Source organism: Diceros bicornis, chromosome X (assembly GCF_020826845.1).
Source record: "Diceros bicornis minor isolate mBicDic1 chromosome X, mDicBic1.mat.cur, whole genome shotgun sequence".
Classification (NCBI taxonomy): Eukaryota; Metazoa; Chordata; class Mammalia; order Perissodactyla; family Rhinocerotidae; genus Diceros; species Diceros bicornis.
This window is the reverse complement of record NC_080781.1, coordinates 16,853,446-16,876,106: the sequence shown is the minus strand read 5'-3', so window position 1 is coordinate 16,876,106 and position 22,661 is coordinate 16,853,446. Positions and strand designations below refer to the sequence as shown.

The 22,661-nt window shown below is 35.3% G+C and overlaps 1 protein-coding gene across 8 annotated transcripts in view; it reads left to right on the top strand.

The window, feature by feature from the left end:
- The window catches only part of RPS6KA3 (ribosomal protein S6 kinase A3), a 109,612-nt gene that overhangs the window by 29,539 nt on the left and 57,412 nt on the right, over positions 1–22,661 (top strand). For all 8 annotated transcript variants that reach the window (XM_058535560.1, XM_058535559.1, XM_058535558.1 and 5 more), the window contains one exon: positions 3,903–3,959. In XM_058535560.1, the coding sequence (XP_058391543.1) occupies positions 3,918–3,959 (42 nt within the window). In that variant the 5' untranslated portion in view covers positions 3,903–3,917. The remainder of the gene's footprint in view (positions 1–3,902; positions 3,960–22,661) is intronic.

Here is a 22,661-nt window from a genome sequence, read left to right as displayed (position 1 = left end):
TGACTTTCATATTTTCCTGCTTTAAAAATTAAATTGTTCAAAATTTTGTCTTTGCTAAACTCAGAAAGGAAGTAGATATTTTTGCAAAAAGTAGAGCATAAAATACCTTTAGATCATGTTTCACTTAATTTTTTTTCTTAGATTGTTTTGTTAGTGTATTACTGTTAATTAGCTGGGTGAGGAGTTCAGAAAAGAAAATATATTGTAAAATTTATGGATTACATGAAGCTGAAAATAGTGAAGAGGCTGATTGGCAGATTTGGAATCCAGTCTATAGAAGCTGTAGCAATGGATCAGAACTGGAAAAGATGGATCAGAAATTTAAAGTATGGCTTTATTCATGAGACTAAGTGTAACAACAAATAGGAATAGAGGATACAGGGCTTAGTTGCAGTGTAAATAAAGACAACAGGATTTAATCAACAGAAAACTTATTATGACAAGGGAGGCGATATGCCCTTTACTCCGCATTGGTCATATCAAGGTTGGAATGTTAATTGCATGCAATTCTGCATACCGCTCTTTAAGATGAATTGGATGCATGCTCAGAAAACAAGATGGTCTCATCTGTCTAAAAGGAATGCTTGAGGGAACTTGAGTTATCCAGAAAAGAACAGACTCGGGGTGGTTTATAGTCATAGCTGTAGATTTACTTCCTGTGACTTAGCAGATAGAGTACAGGCAAGTTAGTCATCATGTATTAGTAATCCTCTTAAAGGGAATTTGTGGCTGAGGAAAGTTACTGTATAATGAAGAATTTTATCTAGCAGCTAGTGCTTTTTCTGAGATAGTGTGGTAGGCTGCCCAGTGAGGTAGTACAGTCTTGTCCTGATAGTGTTCAAATATAGGTGAGAATGGGATAGAAAGAATTGTATGTATATTTGGAACAGAAGACTTTTCAAGATCCCTTACCAATCCTAAACTTTTTTTGATTATAAGATCAAAAGGACTTTATGGAGTACTGTTTTATCCTCATGAAGCTACCTCACCTTAATAATAATAATTTGCATTGGTACAGCTCTTTACAGTTTATAAAGTGCTTTCTTATGAGTTATCTCTGTTTTGAGCCTAACAATAACCCTTTGGGTAGACAGGGCAAGTATCCCCATTTTAAACAGATAAAGTAATAGGCTAGGAGAAAGTCTGAATTGCCCGAAATCATAAAGCTTATAAATGGCAGGCCTAGGACTCTACCCCTGGTCTACCAATTCCAAGTTTAGTGCTGTTTCTACTGTACCAGTTTGCTTTAAAAGTAAGTTATAAGTTGTGATTCTTGCTTTGCATACACTGAAAATCCCAAAAAGCAGATGGTTCTCAAGTTACATTTCCAGGGAAATGTAAGTGTTGCTCAAGTTAGACCACGGATTCTAAAAGCCAAATAATAGGGAGCCATTGAGTAGATCTGTGTTATAGAAAGAGAACTCTATGTACAATTAATGAGAAAATCTAGTTTGGGCTGCTAGATGAATGATGGTACTATTCACTAAGATAGCAAATACAGCAGAAGTAGCGGATTGGTGGGACACAGAGCGGGAGATTAATTTTGGACATAATTAAAATAGCTAACATTGATTGTTTACTAAGTGCCAGGCATGTGCTTAGTGTTTTATATCATTTATCTCATTTAGTCTTCACAACAACTCTCTGAAGATAAGACTTTTTAATCTCCACTTCCCATATGAAGAAACTAAAGCTTAGATAGTTTAAATAACTTGTCCAAGGCTTCATAATTAGTGTAAGAGCAGAAATTTGAATCTAGGTGTCTGACGCCAAAGCCAGTGTTCTTAAGAGCTAGTTTAAGGTTTGTCTGGGATGTTTGGATAAAAATGATCAGTATTCAGTTGAATAAATGGTTGTGGCTTTTAGGAGAAAGATGTATCCTGGAGTTGAGTCTTTATCATAGAAGTGAGCAATACTATAGCCTCTGAAGGTGTCTTAGGAAAATAAATATTTTATACCTGCCTCCCCATTTTCTGCATTTTGGCACCATTTCTGTGTTTTATAGTATTGTATAGGCATTCCCTAACCTAGAAACATAATCTATGAGTGTTTGAAAATGAAAGGGGCCCTTTTTATGGGTCAGTAGACCTGTAAGATCCTCCAGGATGGATCTCTAGGATGGGGGCCATGTTTTATTAACCTTTCATCTTCAGCTTGGTGCCTAGAACATAGCATGAATGAAATGAAATGGATGGATGAATGGGTGAATAAATAGGGGTGGGGAGAGTAAAGAGAGGAGTTCAAATTCAGAGCAGCTGCCTCATGTCGGATATGGGGTAATGGGTGGACTACCTTTTATTTCCCAGTTGATAATGCTCCAAAGATGGTTAGCTTAGATCTTTATACATTTGTTGAGTTAACAAGTGGTTCAGGGGCATTTGCTCCTATTTCCAGTGAGGGAACTAGAGAAGACACTGTGTGTTCCTGACTTCTGGTTTGGTTTGGTTTGGTTTTTAATTACACAAATAATACATATTCATTGTAGACATTGTAGACACATTAGAAAATTCAAATAAGCAAAAACAAACAAAATTTAAGCTGTCTAAAATTTTACCACCCAGAGATAGCCACTGATAACATTTTGGTGTATATCCTTCCAGAGTTCTTCCCATACAAATATATACATTGAAACATGTATATATTTATTTAAAATGGGATCATTATAATCCATATTGTTTTGTAAACTGCTTTTTCACTTATTACATGTGACTGTCTTTTCATGTCAATAAATTTACATCTTTATCATCATTTTTAATGACTGCATAATATTCCATTTTATGGATGTACCATAGTATATTTAACTAGTTCTCTATTGTTAGGAATTTTGGTTTCCAATTTGGAGTTCTTTTTGGAAAAAGTTATGGTGAGCATTCTTATATGTACATCTTTGCACACTTGTCCATTTTTTTTTAAAAAGTCAAAATGATGGGACATTTCAAAGTTTAATGTCTTTTTTTAAATACGGACTTAGATTGCCTTCCTGAAATGTTGTGCTGATTTACACTTTCTCCAGCAGTATATCCTGAGTGCTCTTTTCCCCATACTCATATTAATGCTGGGTGTTATTTTCTCTGTAAATCATTACCAATTTGAAAGACAAAGGTATCTTTCGGTTAAATGCGTTTCTTTGATTAGTACTAAGGCTGAACTCTTTTTTCCCTTATTGCTCATTTCTGTTGAGGTTCATCATTTTTTCTTACAGGTTTGTAAAACAAAGCTCTTTATGTATTGAGGATACCAACTCTGTCATATGTTGCTTTTATTTTTTCGTAATCAGTTTGTTTTTTTCTTTTTTTGTGTCTGACAGAAGACGTTTTGAACTTTTATGGATTCAAATGTCTTTTTTTATCTTTATGATTTCCACCCTCCTTGCCTCATAAGTATTATTCGCCTATATTTTTTTCTAATACTTGTATAATTTTATTTTTTGGCATTTAAATGTTTAATCCACCTGGAATCTATTTTGATGTAGAGATCTAGCTTAATTTTTCCCCAAAATAATTAATCGGTTGCCCTGATTAATTATCAGTGGAGTTGGAATTTAGAATGTGTTTTGCCATAGAAAGTATTGAAAATGATGCTTGGTAAGGTTTAAATAAGACCATTTGTAATGTATTTAACTGTTAAACTCAAGGGCTCACCTGGAAAAGTAATCATCATTTATTATATCATTTCCATGGAAAAATATTTTAGTTTCAAAAAATCAATTTACGTATTAACTTTTGAAGCACAACCTGTTGTGAATTGGCAACTGCATACTTACATGGTGGTTTTGTACTACTTCATTAGAACCCTTTAGGGGTGAGAATATTCTTCTGTGGTTTTGTTTTGTCTGCCTTCATTTAACTTTAATTGATGTGGGATTTGTTTTGGTAACTTTCTACTTGCTGTGCTTTTCACAGAATGGACAGCAAATTATGGATGAACCTATGGGAGAGGAGGAGATTAATCCACAAACTGTAAGTAAAATATTATAAGGGCTATACATAAATCAGATACCATAAAATTTAAATATTCCTATTTTTAAACTGAGCAAAGTAATGATTTTACGGTATTAGAAACTTGATGCTTTCACATTAATTTTACCAATATACATTCTTGAATATGCCAGTGACATTTTAAAAACTGTTTCATGAGACTGATTTTAAGAGAATGACAAAAAAAATTGCTTTATATTGTTGAAAGTTTTTCATCAGTACCTTAAAGCTTATTTTTTTAAAAAAAAATCAAACTAACCATAGATTTGTTAGAGACAAAAATATAAAGGTCATACTTCACAGAAATATTATAACATAGAAAATGAATGTTCACCATTTCTTCATCTTGTTTTTTTTTGTTCACTCCTGAATTCCTAGCACCTAGACCAGTGCCTGGCAGATAATAGACACTCATTAAATATTACATAAATGAATTAATAAATTGTCCCCCCCACAAGATAATCATTGTTAGCAGCTCAGTTACTATCTTCTTTTTGTTCTATACATAAGACAATTACTATTGATATTTACAAAATATATTCTGCAACTTGCTCTTTTCGCTTAATATGTCTTGAACATCTTTTTATGACAATATATGTAGATCTACCTCTTTTTAAATGGTTGCATAGTATTCTGTTTTACACATGTCCTATTCTTAATGTAATTTTTCCCCTATTTATTTTTGTGAACTTGTGTTTCAGTAGGATATAATCTTAGAAAAGGATGTGCTGGAACAAATGGTATGAATATTTACATCTCAATAGACATTGCCAAATTGCCCTCCAAGCCAAAATGGTATAAAAATTTCACTGTATAAGAGAACCTGTTTGACCATACCATATTCAACACTGGATATTATCAGAAATTATTTTTAATTTGAGCCACTGTAAATAATATTTTCTCATTTCAGTTTGCATCTCATTTGATTATTAGTGAAGTTGAGTATCCATGCATTATTGGCCTTTGTATTTTTGTATTTGCCCAATTTTCTTTTGGGTTACCTGTCTCCTTATGGTCTATTTGATCTCTGTATACATTCTGGATATTAACTCCATGTCTATAATATATCTTGCGAATATTTTCTCCCTGTTTTTTTTTAACATTGATTATGTTGTCTTTCATTGTATATGCACAGAAGTTTTCGTTTTTAAATGGTCCGATCTGGCTTCTGGGTTTTATGTTTTGATTAGAAAATCCTTCCTTGCACCAAGGTTATAAAAATATCCTCTTAACATTTTCATCTATCACTTTTATGGTTTTGTTTTTTGCATTTAGATATGTGATCTACTTGGACTTTTAGCACCTGTTATGACATAAAAATCTAACTTATCTTTCCAGATAGATAGCCTGTTGTCCTAATATCTACTTATTGAATAAATAAAACTCACTTATTCCCACTCATTTGAGATCTCTCTTTTATCATATATAAAATTACCGTATACTCCTTATATTAGTTATCTAAGGCTGCCCTAACCAAGTACCACAAACCGCGTGGCTTAAAACAACAGAAATTTATTATCTCACAGTCCAGAAGACTGAAGTTCGAAATCAAGGTGTCAACAGAGCCATGCTCTCTCTAAAGGCTCGAGGGGAGGATCCTTCTTTGTCTCTTCCAGTTTCTGGTGACTGCTGGCAGTCCTTGGCATTCCTTGGCTTGTAGGCACATCACTTCAATCCCTACCTCCATTGTCACATGGCTTTCTTCCTGTATGTCTCTGTGTCCAATTTTCCCTCTTCTTATAAGGACACCAGTCACTGAATTAGGGCCCACCTTACTCCATTGTGACCTCATCTTAACATTATTACATCTGCAAAGACCCTATTTTCAAATAAGATCACATTCACAGGTACCGGAGATTAGAACTTGAACATACCTTTTTGGAGGACATAATTCAACCCACAACATCCCTGAATGTTTTGGCTTTACATACATTTTCAATTACTGTGCTTTTATTGTATGTTGTCTTTATATGTGGCAAGGCAAGCACTGCTACCTTTTTACTTTTCAAAATTGTAATCTTATGTATCTTTCCAGATGAGCTTTACAATCCATTTATCAAGTACTCCTGAAAAAGTTATTGGGATTTTTATCAATAAATTTACAGATTATCATGGAGAACATTATTTTAATAATATCTTAATATCCAAGAACATTCATTTATTCTGATATTCTTTATCAAAATTTTACGGTTTCTTACATATAGTTTTGTACATTTCTTATTAAGATAATTCATGGGTATTTTATAGTTTTTATTATATCATAAGTGGGATATCTTTTCTGCTATGTCTTCCATCTGGTTATTGCTAGTATATAAAAAACTTATCTATTTCTATATACTTTTTAACATCTTGGGAAAGTTAACTTTTTAGAAATCAAATTGTCTTGAACATTATGTCAGTTATGGAAGAGTGAGATCATTATACTCTTCTTAAACCCTTCAATAGTTTTGTGCTTCCTTTAAATATTTAAAGTCCAAGCTCTGCAATGTGACCTACCAGGCCCTGCATACTTCTGTATATCATCTCCAGCCACACACCTCTACCCTCTGCTGAAAGTCCAATCACTCGAATGTATCAGGTTCTCTGTTGCTCCCGGGCCTTCCTAGGCGATATTCCCTCCCCTAGAATTTTTTTCCCTTACCACTCCCTTCAATTAATTCCTGATCATCCGTCAGGTCCAAATTTTGATATCACTTCAACTGAGACGTCTTCCTGACACAATTCCCACTTCCATTTCCACCCTGAGTTAAGTGTTTTTCCTTTGTGCTGCCATAGCAGCCTTTGCGTGCCCTAAATAGCAACACCACACTAGATTCCACTGCCTGTTGACTTGTCTATATTTCCTACTAAACTGTGAGCTGCATGAGGCAGTGACCATGTCTGGCTTATTCCTTGTTTCATATCTAGCACCCAGTACGCAGTAGGTGTTCAATAAGTACTTGGTAATTAAATAAATGCCTGAGTTAAGTTTTGGCCAGCACAGAGACCTGGGCATGGGGCCTAATGCCTGAGACTGCCTTCAGATTTGATCTAGATTTCTGCACCTCCCAAACCATTAAAGGTATTTTACTTCATTAGTCTATAGTATATATTTATTAACATTTAAGCAAATGTGAAAACAGTCAGTAAGTGCTAATATGGATTTTTCTGCCACCAGCTACCTTTTTTTCTTTATGTAACAATTCCTTTGGAAGGAAAATCTTCAAATTTTTTATTCTCTCTAAAATCAAAACATTTTCCATTGTGATTGTAATATGGCTCATACTTTCCCTCAGGGTATTCACAGCATTAGTAACATTTACATCTGGAAGAAAACTGCATTCTAGAGATAGGTTGAAAAGGTACAGAACTAAGATATTACCAGCAATGTGGGTGAAGTTGTTGAGCAAATCATTCCAGATTATAAGAATTAGGTTTAAGTATAAGATACAAGCCTAATATTTAATTTGTCTTTAATGGTATTAAATCCAAAAAACTGTCAAAATATATATTAGCCTTATACTTTTAAATCATATTTGCCTTTAATGTACAATTTAAAGTTTTCATTTTGTCAATTACTGGTAATTTAAATGGTGAAAGTTGAGATATTGCATTAGTTATCTATTTGATGCATAATAAATAACCCCAAACTTAGTAGCTTAAAACAACTTACATTTATTATCTCATAGTTTCTGTGGGCCAGGAATCTGAGCACAGCTTAACTGGATCCTTTGGTTTAGAGTCTCTCACAGATTGCAGTCAAGGAGTTGACCAGAGCTAGAGTCTCATCTGAACCTTGATTGGAGAAGAATCTGCTTCCAAGCTCATGTGTTTGCTGGCCCAGATTCCTGGCCCATAGAAACTGCGAGATTATGTATGGAGTTTGTCAACTGGTAGGCTTTCTTGTAGATTGATTGGCCCCTTTTCCATGGGTCAGAATGCAGAGTGTGATGATAAGCCAGTTTTGACCATGACGAGACTGTAGGATGCATGAAGAATAACGAGAGAGAAGAAACCTGGGTCCTTTAATGGCCTAGTGATCTAGTGACACCTCTTCACCCTAACCTATCCTCTTACCTATGGACTGCTCTGTGAGAGAAAAATAGGCGCTTATCTTGTTTGAGCTATTGTATTTTGGGGTCTTTTTGCTACAGCGGCTTAGTCTATACTCTAACTACATCTAATCATTCATTAACCAAGTAGTTAGTGAATGTCTGTTTGACGCCAAGAACTCTGCTAGGTTGTTGGAGACACAAAAGCATATAAGGGAAGCTTGCAGTTTTAAAATGGCAAAAGAAAGCTGTTTTTGTTGTCTTCTCCTCTGGGAAATTATCACCCAAAACAACAAGGAGAATCAGAAACATGATCTTTGAAATTAGAAGACTTCTGTAATTTCAACAACTATATAAATATGAAAAGCAGATAAAAGAATTGTCACAAGAGGAAATTATCCTTATAAAGAGGATCCAGACTTGGGGAACCCCAGGTATAGTAGGAAGTGGGATGAGGCACTGGGCTGGAAACAGGAAGATCAAGTGAAAACCTATTACTGAATGGTGATATGGTCCCTTTCCCTACCCATATCCTCCAGACAGGAGAGTAGAGCCTTCTTTCCTGAAGAAATCGAATGGTCCCTGATAAAATACCTTCAGATGCAGACGTTTGGGAGATCTTTGATATGAAGCCTGGCTACTTGGCCAGTTAACCTACAGAAATCCTACCAATTGACAAGTTCTAGAACATCTAGTCTACTTCTTAGTGCCTCACTCTTAAATATGAGTGAAAAGCCAAATATCACCAGACATTTGAGAAAGGCTTCCAATGTGAAAGAATAAGATCTTGGAGGAACAGACAATGCAGGCAAAAGGAAAAAAGGAAAGTTAAATTAATATCTTCTGAGTTTAAGAGAAGAAATACATTCCCTAAAATGAGAGTAGAATGCTATTTAAAAGAAAAAAACAACAAGAAAAATCAGAAAAAGAAGAAGCTCTTAGAAATTAAAAATGTGATAGGAATGTTTTACATTTTAGTAGAATATTTAGAAGCTAAAATTGAGGAAACCTCCCCCAAAATAGAACAAGACAAAGAGACAGAAAATAGGAGAGAAAAAGAAAGAGGAGCAATCTAACATCTACCTAATAGGGATTCTAGAAAGAGACAAAAAGGAAATGGAGGGGAAGAAATTAGGGAAGAAATACCATAAGATACATGTTTTTTCCCCACATTTTAACATCTCTGAAATTGGAATGTTTGTTATAATCAATGGTGTGACACATTGTAATTGGCAACATTTTTTTCTTTCATAATGGTATAGTGATAATCATGCTCTTAGATTAGGTGGAATACTAAAAAAAAAAAAAAAAAAAAAAAAATTTCCCAACATGAGGACCACGAGTCTCTGGATTAAAACAGCCTACTGAAAGCTTATTTAAAAAAAAAAAAAAAAAAAAAAAAAAAACGTACCCTCAAGAAGGATCATTATTATGAAATATCAAAACACCAGGGATAAAGAGAAGACCCTAAAAGTTTTGCTATGGACTGAATGTGTCCCCCTAAAATTCATATATTGAAGCCTAACCCCCAGTGTGATGGTGTTTAGGGGTAGGGCCTTTGGGAGGTGGTTAGGTCATGAGGGCGGAGCCATCATGAATGAGATTAGTGCCCTTATAAAAGAGACCTCAGAGAGCTCCCTTGCCACCTCTGCCATGTGAAGACACAGTGAGAAGATGGGCGTCTATGAACCAGGAAATAGATCCTTACCAGACACTGAACCTGCTAGCAACTTGGACTTGAACTTCTTAGCCTCCAGAACTGTAAGAAATAAATTTCTCTTGTTTAATATAAGCTACCCAGTATATGGTATTTTGTTATAGCAGCCCAAACGGACTGAGACAAGCTTTTAGAGATTTTTTAAATATCATATGTAAAGGACTGGGTATAAGAATAATATCAGACATTTCAACATGGGAAGTTAAAAGACAAGGAGCAATGCCTTTGAAATGCTTAGTGAAAATGATTTTCAACCAAGATGTTTTTATACATGTACCTATTCTTAGTAAGTTGCTGGAAAATGAGCTCTGCAACACTAGAGGGTTGTTAACTAAGAAAACGAGACATGGGATTCAGGCAATAAAAGATCCAATATTTATAAGCACGATGAAGAAAGTTCTTTCCCATTATGATGAATAAAGGATGCTTCAGAAGGTTAGTCATTCAGTAGGCTTAGAGAGTACTCAGTCCAGATTAAAGCAGACAGATGATTCCAGGAAGGCTGTCTCCAGGAAAAAAAAAAATAGAAGTGATGAATTATACAATACATTTGAGTATTGAAAAATCACTTGAGAGGCAGGGTGAAAAGAATTGGAGATAGGTACAAAGAAAAGAAAGCAAATTTAAAAACAAAGTAACTGTAAACTTAAGAAAAAACAAAAGTTGTATACAAGAAATATAACTAGAATATATTCCTTACCTCAACAGTGAACAGTGCTTACATAGTCATAATAATTATAAAGACTAAATATTGATTTAACCAAAACTTGTGATATGAGTGTTAAATCATCTATAATAGGATGTCTAAAGGTAATATCTGCAATTGATGAATCAAGAGAAAGTAGTATAAAGTTATTATTTATCATATAGAGATAAATACCAGAGGGATCAGTGAAAAGAGCTGGAAGGGTACCGAAAGAACTGGATACTGCTGCTTTTTTGTTATATAAGCCTTGCGGCACTATTTGACCCTTTAACCTTTGATAAAAATTTAAGTAGAATTTAAAATAAAACTAGTCGTGACTGGTATAATCAGATAAAAATTCACAGAAGACATGAAATTTTAGGTATAGGATTTTGAGAAGTAAATGTCAATATTTGGGTGAAGGCATTCTCATGTGAAAATGGTGTAAACAAAAAGCCAAAAGGAGGAAAAAGTGAGATGTGTTGGAGGTAGCTAAATCAATTTCACTAAAATGATAGTCATAAAGGAGAGCCGAATTTCTCCTAAACATAAAATACCTTCACTCAGACCTTCTTGACGTACGGAGCTGCCTCTGTGATGTCTCTTGAACACGTTTCTTGGTTTCTATTTGCAGTAGAGCCATTTCATTCTGGCTAGATTTTTCCCTACTTCACACCTCATCTCTTCTTCTCTTCTCTTTGTTCTTTTCCCTGCAGTCTGCCTCCTTCCCATATCCTACATATGCTTCTCTTTCCATCTTCTGGAATTTTAACACTGTTTCTAAGACTCAGTCCTCTCTTGTCTTTACTCATCTGAAGTAAAAACTTTTATTTCCTCCACGTATCTCATAAAATATAAGAAAATTTATCTAATTAAATTGATTCATACCAGAATATAACAGATAGCATCACCTTGCATCTCCCTCCCCAAGGAATGTTTGCATATTAATCCATATTTATGTATAATTAGTTGAATTTCTCACCAATTAACTTGCTCTAGCCAATGTCTTTTGTTTTCCCTTCCCTGCTGGAGAGACTTGATTATTTTTATCCTTTATTCTGGTGGGCGAGAGATTGCCTTCATAGCAGAAAATAGAGTGCTATAAAGCACCTCAAGCCAAGATATCTTCCTGGACTCCATAATTTTCCACCCTTTCTCAGCTAGCCAGAGGACTCCATGATCTGCATGATCCACACAAGAAATAGAGAATCTTGACTGTTTAGGTCTCCATATAGTAATCCAAGAATCATTAAAGCAGATTCTTGCTTAGTGGGGAAATAATTCTCTTAATGGTTCTTGCAGTACCAGGCAAAGGTTCTTCTGAGGCTTAAGAATTAAAGGAGGTAAATAAGTACCTAGCACAAAGTAAGAGCCCAGTAAGTGTTAATTTTCCTGTCCTCTTCCTTCCAGAGGCTGATCTTGCTCTCTCACACTATTCACCAGGGATAAAGTGTGCCCCTTAGGAACTAGGGTGGTATCCAGTAATTTTGTAGCTGACAATAGGCCTGGCCTCAGACAAAATTGTGAAATGATTGGACTTTCTCTTAACTTGGTCCTTTGACCCTTCTGTTCCCCTTATCATTTCTTTCTAATGACCATGTGTACATTAATTGCTCATAACATGAACTTTGTAAATATTATATTACTACAATCCTAAACACTGTATTTATCAACTCAGTCATTGTAGCTCTTGTATCATAGTCACATGTATGATTGTCAAGGATTGGAGAAAGCTTGTTAAAAGTAGTAGTGATAAAAAATGGTTTAAAAAGATAAAGTGAAGATAGGTTGTAGATGACTTTAAATGCCAGATTAAGGAGCAGCACCCCTATGAAGGACACAGGCAGGAGTACACAGGCAGTGCCCTGTTCTTCTTTTCAAATCCCCTGAAGTCATGATGGGCCTTTAGCGGCAGTTTCTCCCAACTTCCACACATGCTGTTATTCCAGCTACCATTCATATAGTAACCCTAAGGCTGCAGTGATGTGTATGATGGCCTTCACAATATCCAGGGAATTTCATCAGTTCCCAGTTGTATGCTAGTTTCCTCTGTTTCCTTAAAGTTCCCTCAAACTGCCTTAAAACTTGCATTTGAACATCCAAAATGATACTCATAGCCATGAGTCCAGCATATATTTACACACCTCTTGTAGTCATCCTGGGTCAAACACAAAATGAACTACAGAAAGAGAAGCCCTAGCAGAGTAGACAATAGACAGTGAAGGACCCACTCAACACAGGAAAGTACAATAGAGTGGTCATTGGCAGGGAACGTTTGTGGAATGGTACATTAACAACACTTATTGAATAATTGTGTATTGTCTGTTGTTCTAACCCTCATTGGCTCAGAGCATATTTTAGTACTCAGCATGGGAAAAATATACTTTAGTAGGTTTAAGTATATATCACTTAGGAAATATTTCTGAGATAAATAGCATTATAATTAGCACTGCATAGTGGCATTAAATGGAGTATGTGTATAACAGAGAAATTTTCCAAGCATATAAGGTTTTCCTTTGCTACATTTTTGATTACCTTTCAAGGCTGTTTTTTTAGTTCTTAGTGTCCCTTTCCTCCACCTGTAAGAGCTTTTTAAAAAATAAACCCCCTAGGCTTGTATGCTGCCTCTGATCCAAAATTGCTTCTCCTCTCTTGATTCAATGCATTACAATACCCATTTTTCTCAACTTGAGTGATCTAATCGATACTTGGAAAGAGAGCAAACTGATTTGATTAAGTTCTGTTCAAGTATTAATGGTTTATTGAGTCAACCTGAGATATTGGCATATTGAAAGTTATAACCCCTTCACCTAAATGCGTCTTTTTAATTTAAATCTTTTAGACAAACATAACTAAGTAAAAAGAACTCCAGGCTAAGCAGAAAAAGAATGTGTTGATAGGGAGACGAGCAATACCCCCTAGGATGTTTTGCTGCTTACTGCAAGGTTCCGACCTGGGCATCATTGGTGCTGCTGCCCTCTCACCTTCTCTCCATGCTCGTGGGAGATACTGTGAGTGGAACATAGCTCGCTTTCCACTGAGACAGGGCCTTAGAGGGAACCCCTCTCAGTGCTCTAGGAAGCCACTACCATTTGGGTCAAGTTAATGACCATGCAACTTATTTCTCATCCCTGATTTAAAACTTCAGAACCTTAGCACTTTATAACATTATCTACTGCTGGTTGTGTGCTAGAGAGTAATTCTCCTGTACTTAAATGGAAATCCTTACATATTAAACCCTTTAGTGTCTGAAAAATTAAGTAATGCATACAAAAAATTATATCCAAAGGAATCAGTTAAGAACATGTTAATTTTAAGTTTTTATCTTAGGGGTTGATTTTTCTCCAGCAGGATTCAGCCATCGTGGAGTCATGAAGGTGGTTGATAATTGGATTTGACCAGGGTTGGGGTTTCACCAGACAAATATAATGTATGGTGGAGAAAAGTGTTCAGGTACTCTGCTATGGACCTCTACGGAGCTGTTTTCCTTCAGTGTCTTGTCAAAAGGTTTAGCACCTCCTGGTTTCTAACCTAAGTCAGCCACTGGCCATACATATTCACACTCCCTCCCCAGGTAGAATTGCCTGGTTATGCTCCCACCAGTGTCACAGCCATCCCCACTTCCAAACTTAATGAATTTGGGCAGCAGTTTCCTTAACTTCTCTCTAAGCCTCAGTTTCTTCATCTGTAGTGTGGATAATAATACTTATCTCATTGTGGTGAGAATTGACTGAAATAATTTCATGTAAAGCATGGTGCTTAGAATATAGTAGTATCTTAAATGATATTGTTAGAATTATACTTAAAAGAAAAACTTATTAATAAGTGAGAATTCAAATACAAGAACTAAGGATTCAGTGAAAGAAGCTAGAAAAAGAACTACAAAGTAAACTATACAAAGCAAGAGGAAAGAATTAAATATAAATTCCAAAATCAGTGAATTAGAAAACAGGAAAAAAAAAACAAAAGCAAGTGCACAACATTAGGAAAGCAAAACAGGATATAACCACAGATAGGAAGGAGATTAAAACATCATAACAACTAAAAAATTTACAGATGAAATGATATAATGTCTGGGATTTGCTTCAAAATAATTAATTATGGGAGTGGGGGGAAGTGAGTATATGAAGCAAGATTGGCCATGAGTTGGTAATTGTTAAAGCTCAGTGCTGGGTACGTGAGGGTTTGTTATACTATTCTGTCTACTTTTAGATGTGCTTGAAATTTTCCTTAAGTTTAATTTAAAAAACAGAATACTAAGTGTGACTCTATAGTAATATGAAAGTCTTGCTGAAATATGTGGTTTTCTGGGAAAATCTAAATGATATCATTTAGGAAGGGATAAAAAAGGTGAATATACCAATAGCAAGGGAGAAATTTAAGCTATTAAAGAACGAGCATTACCACTCCCACCCCCAACTACAGTGCCAGACTCCAGTGATTTCGTAGGAGAAATCTTTGAAACTTGCAAGAAATAGATCATTCCTGTGGTCTTTAAATTGTCTCAAAGCGTAGAAAAAATTTGCATTGCCTTCTGGTTTGTTTTATAAGGTTAACATAGCCTTGAAAATGAAAGTTAGCACAGGAAAGGAAACTGTGCCAATTTAATTTATGAATATAGATGCAAAAATCATTTAAAAATTTACAAATCAAACACAGACTTATATTAAAACAATGGATTTTTCCCAGAAATACAAGCATATTAAGACATCTGTTGATCTAAGTTATTGAGTCAGTAGGTCAAAGGAGAAAAACTAAGTGACCATGTTAATAGATAATAAAAAGACATTTTATAAAATTGAATATTCCTTCCTCTTTTAGTAAAGAGGAAATAGTCTGACCTTACCATGATAAAATATATCTAAAACCAAATATTGACGTCCTATCTGAGTGATTTAGTGAGTATATTCCCAAGTCAGGATCAAGGTAGCATTTATTAGTGCTTGCTTTATGCTCCATAGACTATGAGAAATTTGGGGTTTGTTCTGTGACAGGAAACCATTGAAGAATTTGAGGTAGGGGCACAATCCAGTCTGATTTCTGTTTTAAGGTTATTCTGGCTGCCGTGAAGAGAAAGGATTGCACAAGGAAAATTTAGAAGCAGGAAAACCAGTTAGATAGCACTAGATGATGATGGGTTCTACTGAGAGTGGCAGAGGAAATAGAAATAGACAGATGAGGTTTATTTCAGAGATAAAGTAAGTAGAATTTGTTGATGGATTAAATATGAAGGGAAGGAAATAAGAAGAAAAGAGTCAAAAAGGACTTATAAGTTTTGGGGATCAGTAATGATGCCATTGCCTAAAATGGGAAAGATTAGCTTCTCATTTCACTTGAAATAAAATCCAAATCTAAACTTCTTGATAGCCTGTATGGCCCTATTTAACATGTTCCCAACCCACCTCCCATCTCCTTCTCTTGGTTGGTGTTCACCACATTCTAGCCACCGAAGTCTTTCTTTGTGTTTTAGATTCATTAAGCTGATTCCTATCTCAGGGCTTTTGCGTTTGCTGCTCATTCTGTTTGACAGGTCTAGACCATGAGTCAGCAAACTTTCTCTATATGTTTTAGGCTTTGTGAGCCATATGGTCTCTGTGGCAACTATTCAAGTTAGGAGCAGCCGTTGTAGGGCAAAAATAGCAGGAGGTCATATGTAAACAGAGATGGGCATGACCAGATGTGACCCCTTGACTGGCTGGGCCTGGCTGTAGTTTGCCCATGCCTGAGGTCTTAGTGTGGTTCCCTCATTATTATTTACGTTCTTCCTGGAGGACAACTTAGCAAATAAGTTAGGATCAAAAAACTTTAAAATGTTGCATACTCGAGTTCTAGAAATGCAATTCCACTTCTAGAAATTATTTCTAAATGACTGTGAATGTGCACAAAGATGGGGACATCCCAATGGTATAGAAGATCAAATACCCAACAATAGCGGATTTGTATTGTAGAATCCTCTGCAGTCATTAATAATGCATTGAAGGTTGTTTAATAATAGAAAATAGGGGTCAGCGAACAATACCTGAGGCCTGCTGCCTGTTTTTGTAAGTAACGTTTTATTGGAACACAACCTCACCCATTCCTTTTCCCATCACAGTGGCAGGGTTGACAGAGACCGTGTGAACTGCAGAGGCAAAAACATTTACTGTCTGGCCCTTTACAGAAAAAAGCAATAATATGTGTAGTATGGTCCAAGTGTGTGCATGTGTGTATACAGGAAAAAAGTGAAAAGAAAACCAAAATAGTGATTTTTTTTCTCTTTATTATTTTTCTATAATGAACATGCATAATTTTTATAATAAAATTTACTTTTTAAATAAAAATATAAATGGTAAAACTAATACAAAAATGAAAAACTAGCTGAAAATTTAATAAGATAAATTTAAAGAAAGTTAAAAGAGTCAGGAAAAGTATAAACAATAATATCTACTTTCATGTGCACGACCACACAAGTAGTGTCCATTTCAGATTTCAACGTGATACTCATTCAGGCAGTCGTTATTTGAGTTCCTACTATGTGCTGTTTGCTATGGGGATACAAAGATAAGTGTGGTGCCTGTTCTGAAGATTACTCTGGTAGGGGCAATGAGATGTGCTTCAACAGTAATAAATGCTGTAAGCAATGCGCCAAAGGACCTTAAGAGCTTTTGTTCTGGGTAGAAGATAGCTAACCCCCAAGTAAAGCAATTGCTCAGTGATGAGTTGTAACATGATTATAAGGGATTCCAATTACGTGAGCTAGTCTTTTAACTTTGTTTATGGTGCCTTTTGATGTAGAGAAGTTTTTGAATTTTATAATCAAATCGACATCGATATTTTCCTTTATGGCTTCTGCATTTTCCAAACAGGTAGCCAAATGTCCTAACATCTCCCTCAGACGTAAAGTGTGTTACATTTCTTTTCTGTTGCTCTGTTTATCTTTTATATAGCAGTACCACGCTGTTTTAGTTAAGGTATCATTTCAACTCAGGGAAACTTATTTCAGACTTTAGTATCTGAAATATTGCTTCATTTTCCTAGTGTTAATATTAAAAAGCACAACACACAGCAAAATGTAAATTGTTGACCTGAGAATCAGTAGTCATTAACGCCAATTTAGACTAATCCTTTAAATTCAAAAAAGGTTATTTGCTTGCTCCTATTCTTAAGTATTACTTGAATAAAGTTGATGACTGCTCTATCCAGAGATACTCCTATTTTGTTTTGTATGCCTTAGTCAGTTGAGCAGTCAGTAACCACGATGTTTACTTCTTCTGGACAGTCTTAAGAGGCACCTCATGTTCAGACTGCAGTTACACAAGGTGGTTGTCCTAGCCTTGCTGCCCTTTTGTAGCATTGTAAGGAGCCTTAAGTAATTCCTTTTGGGAGATGGGAGGGTTCGTGTTCTGATGAAAAACTTTCTAAGTGCTTTCTTTACTGAAAAACTTAGGCGTGCATTTCTAATCAAAAGAAGTGCACATTCCTAGGAAGAATTCAAAGTTTTATCTTGGATATTTATTTGAGTCCAAGTTGATTCTAATGTATTTGTTTACATAAGATAATTTTTAATTGGGCAATTTTTTTTATTTTTTACTTTCTATTAGGTCATTTGTAGAACATTGCCATAAAAATTTGATATAGCAGGAACATTTATAGAACAATGCCATAGAAATTTAGTATAGCAGGAAGAGCCCTGGCCTTTCATATGGCACCTGTAGCACCTAATGGACACTCTAATGTTTGCTCAGTAAAGGAGTGCTGGGGGGCCGGCCCCGTGGCTTCGGGGTTAAGTGTGTGCGCTCCGCTACTGGAGGCCCGGGTTCGGATCCTGGGCGCGCACCGACGCACTGCTTGTCGGGCCATGCTGAGGCAGTGTCCCACATACAGCAACTAGAAGGATGTGCCACTATGACATACAACTATCTACTGGGGCTTTGGGGAGAAAAAGGGGGGGGAAAAAGGAGGAGGATTGGCAATAGATGTTAGCTCAGGGCCAGTCTTCCTCAGCAAAAAGAGGAGGATTGGCATGGATATTAGCTCAGGGCTGATCTTCCTCAAAAAAAAAAAAAAAGGAGTGCTGAACTGAGCTCCCATTATAGATAGCTCTGTCATCATCAAATGTGTGCCTACCTTGACCATAGTTCCTTCATCCAGAAAGTGAGCTGATCGTTCTTGATGTTTTCTAGAGGCTCTTCGGGCTTTGAAAATTCAGTGATTTTATTAAATTCATATAAGATATTGTAGATTAATGCTTGAGGTTTTTCTTGGTCTCACATAGATTAAATATATGTTAAATAGAGCATTTTCCCACAGCTCTCAGTGCTTCTGTCCTTTAGTTTTGTTTAAATGCCACTATCTTGGTGATCATGGTCTGAATATTGGCATACTTTAAAAAATATTTTCCAAAGCAAAAATACCTTAGAAGAACTTCTAGAAGCTATTAGAGGATGAAATGGAGTAAGAGATTGTCTGGTAGCTTGACTCCTCCTTTCCCAGGTTGGCTTTTTCAGTGTGTTCCTTTTGCTCACTAATAACCGAGGGATTGACCTTTTCCTTTTTTTTAGATTTTATCAACTAGGAATGTGAGTTTTAGCTGTGGACCTTGAAGTCTTTAACCTGATTGATAATTGATGTTTATAACCAGTGTGAATTTAGATGTAATTTACTTTCATTTAAGAAAGGAAGAAATTTATGCTTACATCACAATCAAAGCGTTTCTTGCATGTGGTCATTTTCTTCCCATAGTTATGAAACTCTTCCTCGTTGACAGGGAACACCCATGACATGTCTATATATAATCTTAAAATAGTCTTGAGACTATCCTTTGGAGTGTGTGTATAAACATTACAAAGGGTAAAATTTCACATGTGCATCAATGACTTTTATTATTTTAATAGTGCTGCCTAGTTTCGGTTGCTTTTCAAGAGTTGTCTAGTTAAGAAATACTGGCGTGTCTCAGGATTCTGAAATAAAATAATGTTCATTTCACTGGTTGTGAAAATTGTCCGGATTGCTGGGAACCAGGAGTAAAGAACATTTCAACAGGATTTTGCTATCAGCAAATCTGTTTTGGTTTCCTGTTCTGGCTCCCTACCTATCAGCTACATTAGTGCCCTCGCCATTACGTTTCTCCTTTCTTTTACCACAGGAAAATTGTCAGGCCTCTTTTTCTAGCATTTCAGGACCCGCCTGACAGGAAATTTTCTAATTGCCGGAACAGCCGCTAGGAGAACACTTTGCAGGGACTTGGCCTTCCCTTTCTAACTTAAGTTTTACCGTCAGAAATTCTTTTATCACCATCATGGTTTCGTAGCCATGTTTAAATTTTTGTCTTTTCGTGTTCGCTCTATACAGGTAAGCTTTGTTCAACTTCTTTAAAAACTAAAATGTTTTAGTTGGAGCTAAGTATAATTATACTAATTAAACAGTTATTTTATATTTTCTGTTAAGAACCTTTTCAAAATTCAAAACCCGTTTTTATAGAACTTTTAAAGGATAATATTTCTGTTTACTAAAAGTAAGCCAGTTATGTGTATTATACATTTGAACTCTGTATATTTTGTAAACTTATTTTTACGTTGGCTTTTTAGTGCTACAGTAATTTTTATCTTCTAGTGTTTGTAATTTTGTATAATACAACGAATGACTAACTCTCAATATTAAAACAGGCATGAACAAAATTGTGAACTTACTAATATTTAGGAGATTACTATAATGTAAGCAATATTTTGACAGGTAGGAGAATGTATTATTTTAAACAGTCAAGAACTTAAAATCAGATTTTTGTTCAAATTGGTTCCTTTAAAAATTTGAAGTTTTTAATCAACTATTTATAAGTAACTTTAAGCAGGTAATTTTATCTAACTTAGAGTAGGCACAGTTTTCAAAGCATTACTTTGTTAAAGTGGGCTTAGTGAATGATAATTTGCATTATATTTAATCTAAAATCCTGAAATCAACTTGCTATTTTGCCGTGAGAATGCTGCTCTTTAAAGAGAATTAAATTTATTGATTGGGACTCTCGACTGGGAGAAAACTCGGTGCTCTTCGCAGCACTGAGTGAGAATGTTCGTAGGGAGAACCAGCAATGCTATTTTCTCAAATAGATACAAGAAGCTGACTTGGAACACTCTCTTAAAGCATTTGGTTAAATGAAAAATGCTAAGCATATTTATCATCCATTAGCAAATCAAGTAAATTGGATTTGTTTGAATATAATCTAGAATAAATTAAAATGTGGTTTCTCCCCATGGCTTGATAACAAGCCTAATTTTGTGTCACAGCCAAGCAATTTTTATGTATTTTAATTGTCTAAAAAATTAACATCTTTTTAAAATAAAGAACTATGTATTATAGAACTGTAGGTATCTATATAGAGAGTGATAGTTTAATTTGGAATTACATTTAAGTGATAAATAAAGTATACATTTTTCATTTGTAAGGTCTTTTTTATGTTAGGCCGAAAAATGGTTACATGTCTATGGTTAGAATTACTTATTTATTGGCTTTTACCAAGGAACGTTTAAATATTTTACTTCAAGCTTCAACAGTATTTTCTGACATACAAAACAATTTAGAAAATACAAATGCCTTAAGAACACACTTCCTGACTCAAGGGAGGAGAGGAAAAAGGAAATTATGTATACAAGGCAGGGCATAATGCCAAATGTTGAATCATTCTTTAAAATCAATTAATATCACCCAGTTTGTTTTCTTAATGTTAACATGTTGCAATATTAGGTTTTCTGTAACTCAAATAGACAGCATCAATTTCACTTCCTTTTCTTTAATCCTTTTTACATTTTAAGAACAAAATTGTATTTTTCCCCTCTCAACTTGAAAAGGAAACATTAAGTTAATTTTTTTCCCATTAAAGGATGAACTTTAAAGACCATTTAAGTGGGAACCTATGAACCTTTTGTTGGTCCTGGAAAACAAATTAGGTGGCTTTATGTGACTGGAGGAACACCAAAAGATCCACTTGTCCATGAATTTTCTTCTGCCATTTTTCTATGATGTCTAAAATGGCACTCTTTACAGAATTCCTAAAATTATATATTTTTTAACTGAAGTTACTTTGTTTTATCTATTAGGGGTCATATCCAACAGGTATTTATCTAATAATAAATCTTTGAAACCCTAGGTAAATTCCTAGAGGGCAGATACTCTTCTTTATCCTAGTATCTCTAATACCTAGGCCCATAATCTGAATTACCTTCTAACAAAAAGGAATGGGCTTAAGAGAATATATCATAGATCAGAAACATTTCTAATAGGACCAGGCAATTAGGAAGAAGCAAAAGCACAAGAGCTACCTGAGGTTTAGTCCCCTCTCCGACCTGTTCTCTTCCTCTCCTTCGTGCTCTCTGATCCAAACACTGGTCTCCGCGTATGCTCCCACACTGGCCTTTGCAGTGGCTTGTCCCTTTGCCTGGAATACTCTTCCCTCAGATGGTTGGCTCCCTCACCTCCTTTGGGTCTTTGCTCAAATAGCACTTTTTCAATAAAGCCTGTCCTGATGCCTTTATTTAAAATGGCAAACCCTCCTTTCCATCCCTGCACTTCTGATCCGTCTTACCCAACTTGGTATCTTTTTTCCATGGTATTTATCATGTTCTAACATGAACTGATGATGATGATGATGATGATGATGATGATGATGATGTCTCTCCCCAAAATGGCAGAGATTTGGGTCTGTTTATTTGTTGTATATCTCAGGCACCTAGAAGAGTGCCTGGCATGTATTAGGTGCTCAATAAATAAATGTTTCATTGGGTGAATGAATGAATTCCCATACATAGCTTGAGAATATTGAATACCTAGAAGGGGGTGGCAAATGTCTAAAAGTGATGGGAGCATAGACAAATGATATGGAGCTGTGATATAGACCAGCTGCCAGCCTCACAATTTTGCCTACAATTAGACCTTTACTTATCAAATAAACACAGATTTTGTAAAAATAACAATATGGAATTTATTACAACTTGTTTAAATACACAAAGTAAGTTTTTTTGTGGTAGTGAATGGACACATATCCATGTATCATTTAAAATACAGTTGTGCCAGAGAATGTAAAAATATGTGAGCCTCACAGAGTAATTATAATGGATATAACTTATATCTATGTTCCACTTCATTGACAAAATTCTTTTTCCATAAAATTATAGTTGCTCACAGTGTACAGGCAAAAACACAATTTTACAAACTATCAAACTATAGTTCTGTGTTTTCGTGTGGCAGATTTATTTCAGTAACAAGTGATTTAGTGACATAAG